Source organism: Theropithecus gelada, chromosome 1, assembly GCF_003255815.1.
Source record: "Theropithecus gelada isolate Dixy chromosome 1, Tgel_1.0, whole genome shotgun sequence".
NCBI lineage: Eukaryota > Metazoa > Chordata > Mammalia > Primates > Cercopithecidae > Theropithecus > Theropithecus gelada.
The window spans coordinates 179083349-179100339 of record NC_037668.1 but is presented as its reverse complement, the minus strand read 5'-3'; the positions used below and the strand labels follow the sequence as shown (position 1 = coordinate 179100339).

Sequence of the window (16991 nt, the reverse complement as noted above, 5' to 3'; positions counted from 1 at the left end):
TGCACTATAAGTTAGCCTTGGACACAGCCAGCCTTTATTATTTAGCCATATTACCTTATCCTCATCTTTAAAAATAGCTTTATTTTTAGCATATTTAGTTTTATTCAAGACAGTTATTCACACCTTTCCTCTTTGCTTGCCTATTCTGGGCAGTATGAATTGCCTCAGACATAAAATTTATTCTTCTTTATTTATAAGCATCACTAGTAAGCGTTTGTAACATTTATTTGTTATTCAGTATTTTAGAAATGGGAATTTTTAACAGATGTGAGGAAACAGATGACTTTGTTAACTGTAGAATGTTAGAAGGATATTAATGTTTCTTTAAAGTATTAATAACTATACCAAAGTCTTATTTTTTCACTTTACATTGAATAAAATATTATGACTGTCTCATTGGTGTTTTTACTTCAACCTTTATTTATAATGAGGATTATGGATTTAATTGGACAGGAAGAATTTAAAGATTTGCTTTCCTTTTTCATTTCATGCTCTTAAAATGTAGTAAGTAAAACTGACTATAGGAGAATTACAGTATTATTCTTATTTAGAAACATATGGAGGGAAACTAACATACACTAGTTTCCTACTGTGTGCTGAGCATGTATGTATGTACATAGGTATTAAGTCAGAGATCCTTATTCATATCTGGTGTGACCATCTTCACTTTATTCTACATCATAGGCCTCCATCTTGGGCTTTGCCAGCCTTCTTCCTAACAGCAGGAGGAAACAAGAGTGTGGACAAGGGAACAGAGCACAACAGCTGCATGGCATTTTATCCAGTTCAATTCAAACCAGTTCAATTCTGGTCATGTTTTATTTTCCTGGCAAGTGAATTAGGAGCACCACACATAAATGTGAAGTGTAGTATGTTATCAGTATTATTTTTTCATAAAATTAATGATCTGTAGGTCCTCTTTTTCTTCAGAATCCTTGCCATCTCATCTGTTCTCCTCCCATACTGTCCTCAGACTGCAGGCTCCTTGCTGTCCTCAAACACACCCAGCCTGATTCTGCCTTGGGACCCTTGCTGTAGCTCCTCCCTCTCCCTGGTAACTTCTGGATCCCACCCTCCCAATCTTTAGATGGTCTGTTCCACATCATTATTCTTATTTCAGTGTAAGGTTTTCTTCTCAGAGGCATCTCCATTGACCATCTATCTGAAGTTACTCCTTATTATAGTGTCCTTGCTCATTTTCTTCATTGCCTTTATCACTTTATGAACTGCCCTCTTAATACATTTATTTACTTATTGGCGGTGTACTCGCAATATGAGCTCTATCCGAGCAGAGCATGTATCTATCTGGTTCAGCATCTGGAATCATATCTGAATGGTAGTAGACAACATATATTTGCTGGGTGTGTTGGCTGGATGATTTCCTTGGACTCTCACCTTGTGATGGAATGCACACTCACCCCCAAGAGAGGCAGCCTGGGAACGATACAGAGTCTGCCACCTCCCAGCTAGGCCACCTTCGAGGTGACTCTTCATTGGCTTCACCCTCCATCTACAGATGTCCTCTGCCTCACCTGTCTGTTATAAGAATTAAACAAGACTGTGCATGAGGAAATGTTGAGAAACCTGTAAAGACCTACGTAATGTAAGATAATACTATTAAAGTGATCATAGCTTAGAGTTAATACCAGGACCTGAACTAAGTGCTTTCCATGCATTGTCCCCATAAATCCTCGCAGCAACCTTATTTGATAATCCTGATGTTACAGATGAGGAAACTAAGACTTAAGGGTAATAATTACAATTGCTAAAGTTGTATTTAGCATGCCCAGCTCTATTTGTCTCCAAAGCCTGAGAGCCGAATCATATGAAATTCTTTCAAATTTGAAACCAACATTTTTAGATGATAAATACTGATGAATGATCATTTAATTCATTCTTGTTTTTCTTTTATGTTTTTAAGATCCTGATGAATTTGAGCGAATATATGAACCTCTGGATGTCAAAAGTAAAAAGATTCATGTAGTGGACAGTGGGCTCACCTTTAACCTGCCGTATCCCTTGATACTGAGACCTCAGAGAGGGGTTGATCTCATCATCTCTTTTGACTTTTCTGCAAGGCCAAGTGACTCTAGTCCTCCGTTCAAGGTAAGAATACCTAATGTAGCATTCCATTCTCTACCACATTCTCTTGCTTGCCTTATAGATCTCTTAGTCCCTTTGACTCCAGTTTCTTATTCCTTTAATGTATTTTCTACATCTTTATGAATAATAGTTCTAAAATGCAAACATGATTCAGTCAGTCTCCTGCTTAAAGAAACTTTTAAATGATTCTAATGAGCTCAATAAAGGTCAGAGTCCTGAGCAGGACAAGAATAATACAGTGGGTCTGAAGTTTACAAAGGAAATGAGGCTGAGATTTGGGAGTTAGCAAGTAAATGATCATTAAAACAATGCATGGAGAGGGTATATCCTGAGAAGAGAAGTGGACATAAATAGTACTTTAAAGAACGCTATCAAGGGGAAAGGAGGAGAACAAAGGAAGTGTGTAGTATTATGAAAATTGAAGATATGTAACAACAAGGAGGTTTTTTGGTGAACTGGACAAGGCCAGTTTCAATAGGGCTGTGAAGGCAGAAATCAGACCAGAGTGGTTTGAGAGATGAGTGGGAGTTAAAAAAAAAAAAAAAAAAAGAATTCTGTAGATTGTTCAGGGAAGGAGATGGACTATATCTGTAAGAGGCTGTAAGAGGATGTGGGGAAGAGGAAAATTGTGTGTGTGGGTGGTCGGGGGTGGGTTGTTAATAGAAGAGACAAGCATGTTTACATACTGATGGCTAGGAGTTGTTAATGAAGGTATTACTGAAAAGAGGAGAGATGAGATATAGGATGAAGTCACATCTCTGGGAAGGATGTAAGGGTGGGAAGTGGGAAAGGAATCAAGGACACAAGTGGGGAACAGTATTGAAATGTCCACGCTAGGGGAAAATGGCAGCAGATAAAGATTTATCATTAGGTTTGGAAAAAGGAAGTGAAGGAAGTACTCATGTGATGACTTCGAAGTTTTGTAGGTATTAGGAGTCAAGGTTAACTTGTGAGGATAAAAATATGGAGGTAGTGGAGTCAGGCATGTGGGGTGAATAAAAGTCCGCCTCTGTGAAGAAATGAGAAAAGCTTGTGAATGTGGCAATATAGAAAGATTGCCGGACCGTACTTTGGCCTCACCCTCAAATAAATACGCTTTGTTCCCCCTGCCTGGAATACTCCAAACATTCTTTAGACACAGCTCAAGTGTTATCTTTCTTGACTTCCACCCATATGGCTAAAGTGCATAGGACTCAGTCAATTCTTCAAATACAGCAATTATCATAGTATATTGTATGTTTTTGCTTACATATATATTGCTTTCACTGTCTGTGAACTCTTTGTGACTAGAACTCTGTTCTCTGTCTGTGTTTATTTTGTTTTAATCATTTGGTCCTAACTGTCATTGAGGTGCTGGCCAAAATATGAGTATATAGGATTTTTTTGTAGGTGAATAAATAAAATGATGTATGAAAGATGGAGTTATTATTTTGATTTTATAGATTAAGAAGTGGCAATTCATAGTGATTAAATGGAACAGTTCATGATCTCCCAACCAGGTGGAATCAGTAATAGCCCAGGTCCTCTGACAGCATATCTGTTTTTTTCTCTATCATATGATGATTAAACTGCTCTCAAGAGCAATAATGGTTATAATAATAACTCTTAAATATATAGAAAACCTTATGTGTTCAAAGTGCTTTCATACTTCATTTTTGAGCTAGTAAAGGTATTCAGACAAAGAAGCAAGTATCAATGAGATAAAATCTTATCAACAAATCAAATAATCTGTGGAATGAGCACAGTCCACGACCTGGCTGGGGAAGTGCTAGTTAAGAAATGTAGCTCCAAAGCTACAGAATGAGAATTTCTTACCCTTTACCAGCTGCCTCCTTTGTGCACGCTGTTCATGAACTATTTTCTGTGTGGTGTGCTGTGTGCAGCAGTTAGTGGGAAAATATGGTTCCTGATCTCCCATAACATTTTGGGATTTTTTGGGGCAAAGACTGTTATTCACAAGAGCCACTTGGAGGGAAATTGAGAAACTTACTATTAAATAGTCATTCATACAAGTTTACATAAGTATGTGTATTATAGGGGATAAATATAAGAATAGATTGGTGCATACTGGAGTTAATGAACAGGGTAACAAATGAAATAGGGTGAAAACAGCACAGAGATGGCAATGAGCACATCTAAGGGGCTGGAGTGATCTGATTAGAAGCGACAGATATTCAGCTGCCTTAGAAAGGCTTAAGGAGAAAGTTTAAGATAGGACAATAGAAAATGGAGAATCAGTGGAGGATTTCAGCAGACAAATGACTTCATGAAAGTGGAATTTTAGGATGATTAATCTGAAAATGGAAAGTAGAATGAGTTGGAGAATGGAAGGCAAGGAATTAACATTAAGAGAAATGTATTGTAATCCAAGCACAGGATAATGAAGTATTACTGCACCAGAGTGGGTGACTATGAATTTGATGACCTACAAGAAACAACGGGGAGGTGGGTTTCAATGGATGACTCTAAGATGATAGCTTAGAAGCTGGTTCTAGTGGTGGAAGACACTGTATTATTCATTTCACCAATGGGGGTATAAAATGTCAAAGCCGGGCGGAGCAAGATGGCCGAATAGGAACAGCTCCAGTTTCCAACTCCCAGCGCGAGCAACACAGAAGACAGGTGATTTCTGCATTTTCAACTGAGGTACTGGGTTCATCTCACTGGGGAGTGCCGGACGATCGGTGCTGGTCAGCTGCTGCAGCCCGACCAGCGAGAGCTGAAGCAGGGCGAGGCATTGCCTCACCTGGGGAGCGCGAGGGGGAAGGGAATCCCTTTTCCTAGCCAGGGGAACTGAGACACACAACACCTGGAAAATCGGGTAACTCCCACCCCAATACTGCGCTTTAAACAAACAGGCACACCAGGAGATCATATCCCACACCTGGCCAGGAGGGTCCCACACCCACAGAGCCTCCCTCATTGCTAGCACAGCAGTCTGTGATCTACCAGCAAGGCAGCAGTGAGGCTGGGGGAGGGGCGCCCGCCATTGCTGAGGCTTAAGTAGGTAAACAAAGCTGCTGGGAAGCTCGAATTGGGTGGAGCTCACAGCAGCTCAAGGAAACCTGCCTGTCTCTGTAGACTCCACCTCTGGGGACAGGGCACAGTAAACAATAACAAACGCAGCAGAAACCTCTGCAGACGCAAACGACTCTGTCTGACAGCTTTGAAGAGAGCAGTGGATCTCCCAACACAGAGGTTGAGATCTGAGAAGGGACAGACTGCCTGCTCAAGTGGGTCCCTGACCCCTGAGTAGCCTAACTGGGAGACATCCCCCACTAGGGGCAGTCTGACACCCCACACCTCACAGGGTGGAGTACACCCCTGAGAGGAAGCTTCCAAAGCAAGAATCAGACAGGTACACTCGCTGTTCAGGAATATTCTATCTTCTGCAGCCTCTGCTGCTGATACCCAGGCAAACAGGGTCTGGAGTGGACCTCAAGCAATCTCCAGCAGACCTACAGCTGAGGGTCCTGACTGTGAGAAGGAAAACTCTCAAACAGGAAGGACACCTACACCAAAACCCCATCAGTACATCACCATCATCAAAGACCAGAGGCAGATAAAACCACAAAGATGGGGAAAAAGCAGGGCAGAAAAGCTGGAAATTCAAAAAATAAGAGCGCATCTCCCCCAGCAAAGGAGCGCAGCTCATTGCCAGCAACGGATCAAAGCTGGACGGAGAATGACTTTGACGAGATGAGAGAAGAAGACTTCAGTCCATCAAATTTCTCAGAGCTAAAGGAGGAATTACGTACCCAGTGCAAAGAAACTAAAAATCTTGAAAAAAAGGTGGAAGAATTGATGGCTAGAGTAATTAATGCAGAGAAGGTCATAAACGAAATGAAAGAGGTGAAAACCATGACACGAGAAATACGTGACAAATGCACAAGCTTCAGTAACCGACTCGATCAACTGGAAGAAAGAGTATCAGCGATTGAGGATCAAATGAATGAAATGAAGCGAGAAGAGAAACCAAAAGAAAAAAGAAGAAAAAGAAATGAACAAAGCCTGCAAGAAGTATGGGATTATGTAAAAAGACCAAATCTACGTCTGATTGGGGTGCCTGAAAGTGAGGGGGAAAATGGAACCAAGTTGGAAAACACTCTTCAGGATATCATCCAGGAGAACTTCCCCAACCTAGTAGGGCAGGCCAACATTCAAATCCAGGAAATACAGAGAACGCCACAAAGATACTCCTCGAGAAGAGCAACTCCAAGACACATAATTGCCAGATTCACCAAAGTTGAAATGAAGGAAAAAATCTTAAGGGCAGCCAGAGAGAAAGGTCAGGTTACCCACAAAGGGAAGCCCATCAGACTCACAGCAGATCTCTCGGCAGAAACTCTCCAAGCCAGAAGAGAGTGGGGACCAATATTCAACATTCTTAAAGAAAAGAATTTTAAACCCAGAATTTCATATCCAGCCAAACTAAGTTTCATAAGTGAAGGAGAAATAAAATCCTTTACAGATAAGCAAATGCTTCGAGATTTTGTCACCACCAGGCCTGCCTTACAAGAGACCCTGAAGGAAGCACTCAACATGGAAAGGAACAACTGGTACCAGCCATTGCAAAAACATGCCAAAATGTAAAGACCATCGAGGCTAGGAAGAAACTGCATCAACTAACGAGCAAAATAACCAGTTAATATCATAATGGCAGGATCAAGTTCACACATAACAATCTTAACCTTAAATGTAAATGGACTAAATGCTCCAATTAAAAGACACAGACTGGCAAACTGGATAAAGAGTCAAGACCCATCAGTCTGCTGTATTCAGGAGACCCATCTCACACGCAGAGACATACATAGGCTCAAAATAAAGGGATGGAGGAAGATTTACCAAGCAAATGGAGAACAAAAAAAAGCGGGGGTTGCAATACTAGTCTCTGATAAAACAGACTTTAAACCATCAAAGATCAAAAGAGACAAAGAAGGCCATTACATAATGGTAAAGGGATCAATTCAACAGGAAGAGCTAACTATCCTAAATATATATGCACCCAATACAGGAGCACCCAGATTCATAAAGCAAGTCCTTAGAGACTTACAAAGAGACTTAGACTCCCATACAATAATAATGGGAGACTTCAACACTCCACTGTCAACATTAGACAGATCAACGAGACAGAAAGTTAACAAGGATATCCAGGAATTGAACTCATCTCTGCAGCAAGCAGACCTAATAGACATCTATAGAACTCTCCACCCCAAATCAACAGAATATACATTCTTCTCAGCACCACATTGTACTTACTCCAAAATTGACCACGTAATTGGGAGTAAAGCACTCCTCAGCAAATGTACAAGAACAGAAATTATAACAAACTGTCTCTCAGACCACAGTGCAATCAAACTAGAACTCAGGACTAAGAAACTCAATCAAAACCGCTCAACTACATGGAAACTGAACAACCTGCTCCTGAATGACTACTGGGTACATAACGAAATGAAGGCAGAAATAAAGATGTTCTTTGAAACCAATGAGAACAAAGATACAACATACCAGAATCTCTGGGACACATTTAAAGCAGTGTGTAGAGGGAAATTTATAGCACTAAATGCCCACAAGAGAAAGCAGGAAAGATCTAAAATTGACACTCTAACATCGCAATTAAAAGAACTAGAGAAGCAAGAGCAAACACATTGGAAAGCTAGCAGAAGGCAAGAAATAACTAAGATCAGAGCAGAACTGAAGGAGATAGAGACACAAAAAACCCTCCAAAAAATCAGTGAATCCAGGAGTTGGTTTTTTGAAAAGATCAACAAAATTGACAGACCACTAGCAAGACTAATAAAGAAGAAAAGAGAGAAGAATCAAATTGACGCAATTAAAAATGATAAAGGGGATATCACCACCGACCCCACAGAAATACAAACTACCATCAGAGAATACTGTAAACACCTCTACGCAAATAAACTGGAAAATCTAGAAGAAATGGATAATTTCCTGGACACTTACACTCTTCCAAGACTAAACCAGGAAGAAGTTGAATCCCTGAATAGACCAATAGTAGGCTCTGAAATTGAGGCAATAATTAATAGCCTACCAACCAAAAAAAGTCCAGGACCAGATGGATTCACAGCTGAATTCTACCAGAGGTACAAGGAGGAGTTGGTACCATTCCTTCTGAAACTATTCCAATCAATAGAAAAAGAGGGAATCCTCCCTAACTCATTTTATGAGGCCAACATCATCCTGATACCAAAGCCTGGCAGAGAGACAACAAAAAAAGAGAATTTTAGACCAATATCCCTGATGAACATCGATGCAAAAATCCTCAATAAAATACTGGCAAACCGGATTCAGCAATACATCAAAAAGCTTATCCACCATGATCAAGTGGGCTTCATCCCTGGGATGCAAGGCTGGTTCAACATTCGCAAATCAATAAACATAATCCAGCATATAAACAGAACCAAAGACAAGAACCACATGATTATCTCAATAGATGCAGAAAAGGCTTTTGACAAAATTCAACAGCCCTTCATGCTAAAAACACTCAATAAATTCGGTATTGATGGAACGTACCTAAAAATAATAAGAGCTATTTATGACAAACCCACAGCCAATATCATACTGAATGGGCAAAAACTGGAAAAATTCCCTTTGAAAACTGGCACAAGACAGGGATGCCCTCTCTCACCACTCCTATTCGACATAGTGTTGGAAGTTCTGGCTAGGGCAATTAGGCAAGAGAAAGAAATCAAGGGTATTCAGTTAGGAAAAGAAGAAGTCAAATTGTCCCTCTTTGCAGATGACATGATTGTATATTTAGAAAACCCCATTGTCTCAGCCCAAAATCTCCTTAAGCTGATCAGCAACTTCAGCAAAGTCTCAGGATACAAAATTAATGTGCAAAAATCACAAGCATTCTTATACACCAGTAACAGACAAACAGAGAGCCAAATCAGGAATGAACTTCCATTCACAATTGCTTCAAAGAGAATAAAATACCTAGGAATCCAACTTACAAGGGATGTAAAGGACGTCTTCAAGGAGAACTACAAACCACTGCTCAGTGAAATAAAAGAGGACACAAACAAATGGAAGAACATACCATACTCATGGATAGGAAGAATCAATATCGTGAAAATGGCCATACTGCCCAAGGTAATTTATAGCTTCAATGCCATCCCCATCAAGCTACCAATGAGTTTCTTCACAGAATTGGAAAGAACTGCTTTAAAGTTCATATGGAACCAAAAAAGAGCCCGCATCTCCATGACAATCCTATGTCAAAAGAACAAAGCTGGAGGCATCACGCTACCTGACTTCAAACTATACTACAAGGCTACAGTAACCAAAACAGCATGGTACTGGTACCAAAACAGAGATGCAGACCAATGGAACAGAACAGAGTCCTCAGAAATAATACCACACATCTACAGCCATCTGATCTTTGACAAACCTGAGAGAAACAAGAAATGGGGAAAGGATTCCCTATTTAATAAATGGTACTGGGAAAATTGGCTAGCAATAATAGAAAGCTGAAACTGGATCCTTTCCTTACTCCTTATACGAAAATTAATTCAAGATGGATTAGAGACTTAAATGTTAGACCTAATACCATAAAAATCCTAGAGGAAAACCTAGGTAGTACCATTCAGGACATAGGCATGGGCAAAGACTTCATGTCTAAAACACCAAAAGCAACGGCAGCAAAAGCCAAAATTGAGAAATGGGATCTCATTAAACTAAAGAGTTTCTGCACAGCAAAAGAAACTACCATCAGAGTGAACAGGCAACCTACAGAATGGGAGAAAATTTTTGCAATCTACTCATCTGACAAAGGGCTAATATCCAGAACCTACAAAGAACTCAAACAAATTTACAAGAAAAAAACAAACAACCCCATCAAAAAGTGGGCAAAGGATATGAACAGACAGTTCTCAAAAGAAGACATTCATACAGCCAACAGACACATGAAAAAATGCTCATCATCACTGGCCATCAGAGAAATGCAAATCAAAACCACAATGAGATACCATCTCACACCAGTTGGAATGGCAATCATTTAAAAGTCGGGAAACAACAGGTGCTAGAGAGGATATGGAGAAATAGGAACACTTTTACACTGTTGGTGGGTTTTTAAACTAGTTCAACCATTATGGAAAACAGTATGGCGATTCCTCAAGGATCTAGAACTAGATGTACCATATGACCCAGCCATCCCATTACTGGGTATATACCCAAAGGATTATAAATTATGCTGCTATAAAGACACATGCACACGTATGTTTATTGCAGCACTATTCACAATAGCAAAGACTTGGAATCAACCCAAATGTCCATCAGTGACAGATTGGATTAAGAAAATGTGGCACATATACACCATGGAATACTATGCAGCCATCAAAAAGGATGAGTTTGTGTCCTTTGTAGGGACATGGATGCAGCTGGAAACCATCATTCTTAGCAAACTATCACAAGAACAGAAAACCAAACACCGCATGTTCTCACTCATAGGTGGGAACTGAACAATGAGATCACTTGAACTTGGAAATGGGAACATCACACACCGGGGCCTATCATGGGGAGGGGGGAGGGGGGAGGGATTGCATTGGGAGTTATACCTGATGTAAATGACGAGTTGATGGGTGCAGCACACCAACATGGCACAAGTATACATATGTAACAAACCTGCACGTTATGGACATGTATGCTACAACTTAAAGTATAATAATAATAAATAAATTTTAAAAAATAAAATAAAATAAAATGTCAAAGCCATCATTTTATGTATGAATCAGAGCTCCACCACCTTAATGAGTTGAAGGAGGTTTTGGAATATCACTTTGTATCTTTAAAAACAATCATTATACTTCGCAGTAGTTTTTAAATGTTGACTCATTATTTGTGATGAAGAATATATACTTGTAAAATGTATGAACATTTGGTTTATAAATGCAGTACTTCCAGACAACAGCCGTTAATATTTTGGTATTTTCTTCTAGTCTCTTTTTGCGGGGTGTGTGTGTGGGTCTGACTACCAGGGTCATATAGTTTTGCATTCTGTTTCTTTCTACTTACAACTGTATTATGAGCATTTTTTATGTCATTAAATATTTTTAAAAACATAATTATAAAACATATAATAAGATAAATATAAAAGAGATAGATGTTTATAAAATAAGATAAAAACATATACTATCTCTGTATACAGATATGTGAGAATTTATTTAACAATGCTCTATTTTCAACTTTTAGATTATTGCTATCTTGCCACCTTTTTCTATAATCATTATCCTTGCACATGAATCTTTAATCACATTTTAATTATTTATTTAGGTTGGTTTCTAGATGTGTATCATTTTATGACTTTTAGTAAATATTTTCAGATTGATTTCTAGAGAAGCTTCACCAATTTACATTATATCTAATTACATATGTGAGTCTATTTTACATGCCTTTGCTGGCAGGAAAAAATATTAAAGACAAAGTAAAAAAAAATTTGTACAATATGATGGGGAAAAAACCTCACATTTACGCTTCAGTTTTCTTCCTTTGTGAGACTGAATGGTTTGTCATGCTTATTATATATTGATGTTTCTAAACTACTTTTAATTGGATTATTTGTGATGTTCCCATTAATAAACATTCTTTTTATGTCTTAAGAATATTAAATTTTGTCTTATTTTTGCAAATATAACCTCATATGTCATTTGTATTGGGACTTTTGTTGCTGATGATTTTATTGTTTCAAATATTTATGTAGGAACTTCTTCCATTGTTTTTATTCTTTCTTATAATTTTTAAATTTTTTTCACTATCTTGTCTCTTTTTCATATTAGTTTTTAAAGTTTTAATTTTTAATTATTTATGGATGCAGAATATGTGTACATATTTATGGGGTACATGTCAAATTTGATAGAGTCATATGGGGAATGATCAATTAGGGTAATTGGGATATCCATCCCCTCAAGCATTTATCACCTCTTTGTGTTAGTAACATTCCAATTCCGTTCTTTTAGTTATTTTGAAATATAAAATAAATTATTGTAAACAATAGTTACCCAATTGTGCTACTGAACACTAGATCTTGTTCCTTTTACCTTACTGTATTTTTGTGCCCATTTTCCATTCACTCTTTATTTCCCCTTTCCACTATCCTTCCCAGCAGATGGTAACCATCATTATACTTTCTATTTCCATTAATTCAATTGTTTTTAGTTCCACATGTGAGTAAGAACATGTAATATTTGTCTTTCTGTGCCTGGATTATTTAACTTAACATAATGTCCTCTAGTTCTATCCATGTTATTACAAGTGACAGAATTTCATTATTTTTTATGTCTGAATAATATTCTTTAGTGTGTAGGTATCACATTTTCTTTATTCATTCATTTGTTGATTGATTCTATATCTTGGCTATTGTGAATAGTGCTGCAATCAGCATGGGAGTACAGATATCTCTTCAGTATACTTATTTCCTTTCTTTTGGATATATACCCCGTAGTGGGATTACTGGATAATATGGTAGTTCTGTCTTTAGTTTTTGTAGGAACCTCCATATTGTTTTCTGTGGTGGCTGTACTAATTTACATTTCATAACCATGTAGGAAGGTTCCCCTTTCTCCACATCCTCATCAACATTTGCTATTTCCTGTCTTTCGGATAAAAGCCATTTTAACTGGGATAAGATTGAATCTTAATGCAGTTTTAATTTGTATTTCTTTGAGGATTAGTGATGTTAAATATTTTTTCATATTCCTGTTGGGCATTTGTATGTCTTTTTTTGAGAAATAGCTATTCAGATCTTTTGCCCATTTTTAAATCCGATTGTTTTTCCTATTAAGTTGTTTGATCTTCTTATATATTCTGTTTATTAATCCCTTGTCAGATGGATAGTCTGCAAATATTTTCTCCCATTCTGTGGTTCATCTTTTTTCATTATTTCCTTTGCTGTGCAAAAGCTTTTTAGTTTGATGTGATCCTATTTGTTCATTTTTGCTTTGGTTGCCGGTGCATCTGAGGTCTTATTCAAGAAATATTTGCCCAGATCGGTGTCCTGGAATGCTTTACCAATGTTTTATTCTAGTAGTTTCATAATTTTAGGACTTAGGTGTTAGTCTTTAATTGATTTTGATTTGATTTTTATATGTCAAGAAATAGCAATCTAGTTTCATTTTTCTGCTTGTGAATATTCAGTTTTCCCAGAACCATTTATCGAAGAGACTATCCATTCCTCAGTGGATGTCCTGGGCAACTTCATTGCAAATGAATTGAACTGCAAATGGGTGGATTTATTTCTGGGTTCTCTATTCTGTTTCATTGGTCTATATGTCCGTTTTTGTGCCAGTATTGTGCTGTTTTGATTACTGTAGCTTTGTAGTATAATTTGAAGTCAGGTAATGTGATGCCTCTAGGTTTGTTCTTTTTGCTCAGGATTACTCTAAGGGTATTCAGAGTCTTTTGTGGTTCCATATAAATTTTAGGAATTTTTCTATTTCTATAAAGAATGTCACTGGTGTTTTGATAGGGATTGCATTGGATCTGTAGATTGCTTTGGGTAGTATATTCTTGAAATTCATTCTTACCAATATCAGTTAAATAGAGATTGATATTTTGATATTTTAATTTTTGTATTATTCTTCTAAATATATGTAACTCATTAATCTTTTTGAATACATTGCATTTGTAATAACACAATCCCCCATAGACTTTTTTTGGCATTATTTTGTTATGCTTATTATATCATATACTATATGATTATTATAGGGCACAGGATATTTTTTTTTAATCTGTTGTGTTTCATTCATCCATCTGACAATCTGGCAATTCTTATGTCAGTACCATACTGCATTTTAATAACTGTAGCTTTATTATATGCTTACTATATTAGAGAGCATGTCTCCAATTACTGCTTCTGTAGTACATATAGGCATTTCTACCTGCACATTTTCTTAGATGTGTTTTAAAATCATTTTTTCAATTCTTTTTTCCCCATGCCTTTCTCCAAATTTATATACTTCCTTTTATTATTTATTTATCATAACATGAAACCTACCATTCTGGAAATAATGATTATATTTTCAGAGATTTAACGTAAAGTAAATTGCAATATATTACACATAATATAGTTTTTCTTGTCGCTAGGTAAGTACTTCAGCAAGTTCAGAGTAAACAAAATAATTTTTTTCAGGCTGACTTGGAATGTTCAAAGTGCTTTAAACCTATAAATGTTTATAAAGTATGTATTCCTAAATGAGTCTAAAAGATTGCCAAAGTAGAATTGTTAAATTGATTAAAATGTTATACTATCAATGCTAAAGTAGAATATTTGTTTTATATATAACATAGCAAGATTTGAAAATTTACAAGGAGTCTACATGAAGTTCTTTTGATAGCGGGGGAGAATCCCTAATGTAATAATTGGATATATGCAATATGATTTTATTAAGGTAATTAAATAGCAAATAATTTCCTATTTTTGAGACTGAAATATGGACACTGCCTTTCACAAAATATTAGACCATAAATGCTGGGCAAAAAATTAGAAATATTGACTTTATTTCACATTTGCAGATAATTCTGGCTGTTCATATAGTTAAAAGTCATATTTTGTTAAGAAGACATAGAAAGATGGAGATCATGTCTTTTGATAAAAGCAACCAAAATTTATGTTGTTTCTGTGTTGTAATTGGCCTTAAGAGTTAATGATGTCAATGCAAATGACACTAATTTCTTTAGATTAGTTAGCACACACCCTAGTAGTAGTCCAATATAAAGAGTTCATGATTCTAAATATTATTACTATTAATTTATCTAACAAAAGCAGCTTTGTGTTTCATTTTGTCAAGTTTCTTTTTGTTAACCATACATCTTAGATGTATAATATGTAAATTTAGTATACCATTAGAGCTCATCCAAAGACAATCAATGGGATTGATTGTTCATCATGAAAATAAGCCAAAGTCTTCATCCTCAAACATGCAAAATTAACAGGCTGTGAAGTTAGGGGAAAATGAAGGGACTTTGGGCTTTATTGGGGAGCAAGAAAGTGAGGAATATAGAAGAATTCAGAGTTTACTACTAGAAATTATATTCCCCTTTATCTTACTAACTTTTAGGGAGAGTAATAGATCTTAGTTATTATGCCATAAATTAGATTATATTGTGTTGCTATACATTGAACATAAATCTGGTTCAGTTCATTTAAATGCTTAATGACAAGAAGTCAGAACAATGGGTTTATTCTCTTAAAAATTATTCAAGGAAAGAAGGAAGGGTAAAAAGAGAGAAAGAGGTGATGAGGGAGGAGAGAAGGAAGCAAGAAGAAAGGAAAATTTGAAATGAGGCAGTCTTCACAAATGATGGAAGTAATATATCTAAATTAAACTGATCTGCCTATATTTCATTTAGGGTCAGAATTCCATTTAAACCCACTAATAAAGGAAAAAGTATCTGTATTTTTCCACAATCATCTGATTTATTTGTTGAAACGAGGGCATGACCTGTTTTAGAATCTCCACGTAGTGTTCACTTATAATGCTTAGGTTGGCCCACTACACGGCCAAATCAGTCCAAGCATTAGCTTTGCAGGCACCCATCCACAATGGCTGGTGAAGGAAAGTGCACAGCATTTAATGTAATACTTCCAGTTTTATCTCTTGTACTAGTTTCCTGAAGCTTCTGTAACAAATTACCCCACACATGGTGACTTACAACAACAGAAATATATTCTCACAGTTCTAGAGGGCATAAGTTGAAATTAAGGCTGCCATCTCTCTAAAGCCTTCACAGTAGACTCCTTCCTCGCCTTTTCCAACTTTTGGTGGTCCCAGGCATTGCTTGCCTTGTGGTTGCATCTCTCCAATCTCTGCCTCCATTTTTGTATGGCCTTTTCTTTTGTGTGCATGTCTTCTCTTGTATCTCACATACGAATAATTGTCATTGAATTTAGGGCCCACTTACATAATCCAAGATGATCTAATCTCAAAATCCTTAATTAAATTACATTTGCAAAGAGTCTTTCCCCAAATGAGGTGGTATTCACAGGGCCAAGGGATTAGGAAATGGGTATTTTATACGGAGCCACCATTCAACCCACTACATTCATATTGGTCACTCAAATTGAGAATCAGATGTTTTGTGATGATATTACGTTAAGTTGACATTAATTTCCCTTTACATATTTTGTGAGTTTATGGTAACATCCCTGCAAATAACTACCCAGAATTACAAAGTGCTATGTAAACTCTATACAACATTAGATATAGAAAGTTATTTTCATGCCTATTGCATTATAAAGCTCTTGGAGCCTAATACTAGCATGTCTTTTATTAAAAGTAAGAGAGACTATAACTGTAAAATAATTAATTCTAACTTGTAGTTTCTATCAGTTGTATTTTATATTACTTGCTTCAATAATTTTTTAAATTCTGGAGGTTTACTTACATGCTTATATGCCATCCTTCTCCCTAATCTTCTCTCTAATCTTAAAAATAGGTTTTATATAATGAGAAACATTGTAGAATAGAAAGCATATATTCTTGTCTTGCATACAGACAAAAGAAATCTGGCTTCCTCCAATGACAAGTCAATTTATTATTTTATGTATATATGTGTGTGTGTGTTTGTATTTTTATAAATAAATGTGTTGTTTCATATATTTAAAGTATGTATTTATATATTTTTTACATGTAAATGAATGAAGTGGCATATATATGCTATCATACAATGTTTTGAAGATGTTTCTGTTATTTAGAAATAACATTTATTTATGATATTCATTTCTATGTTATTTATTTGTTTTTCCTCTCCTTCAAGTCTTCTTAATCGTGTTTTAGTACTCAAAAATGAGCTCATCCAGCCTGGCCAACATGGTGAAATCCTGTCTCTACTAAAAATACAAAATTTAGCCAGGTGTGGTGGCACACACC

General features: G+C 36.7%; 1 protein-coding gene across 2 annotated transcripts in view; it reads left to right on the top strand.

Moving 5' to 3' along the window:
* The window catches only part of PLA2G4A (phospholipase A2 group IVA), a 154455-nt gene that overhangs the window by 123179 nt on the left and 14285 nt on the right, over positions 1 to 16991 (top strand). For both annotated transcript variants that reach the window (XM_025370665.1, XM_025370654.1), the window contains one exon: positions 1922 to 2106. In XM_025370665.1, coding sequence (XP_025226450.1) covers positions 1922 to 2106 — 185 coding nt within the window. The remainder of the gene's footprint in view (positions 1 to 1921; positions 2107 to 16991) is intronic.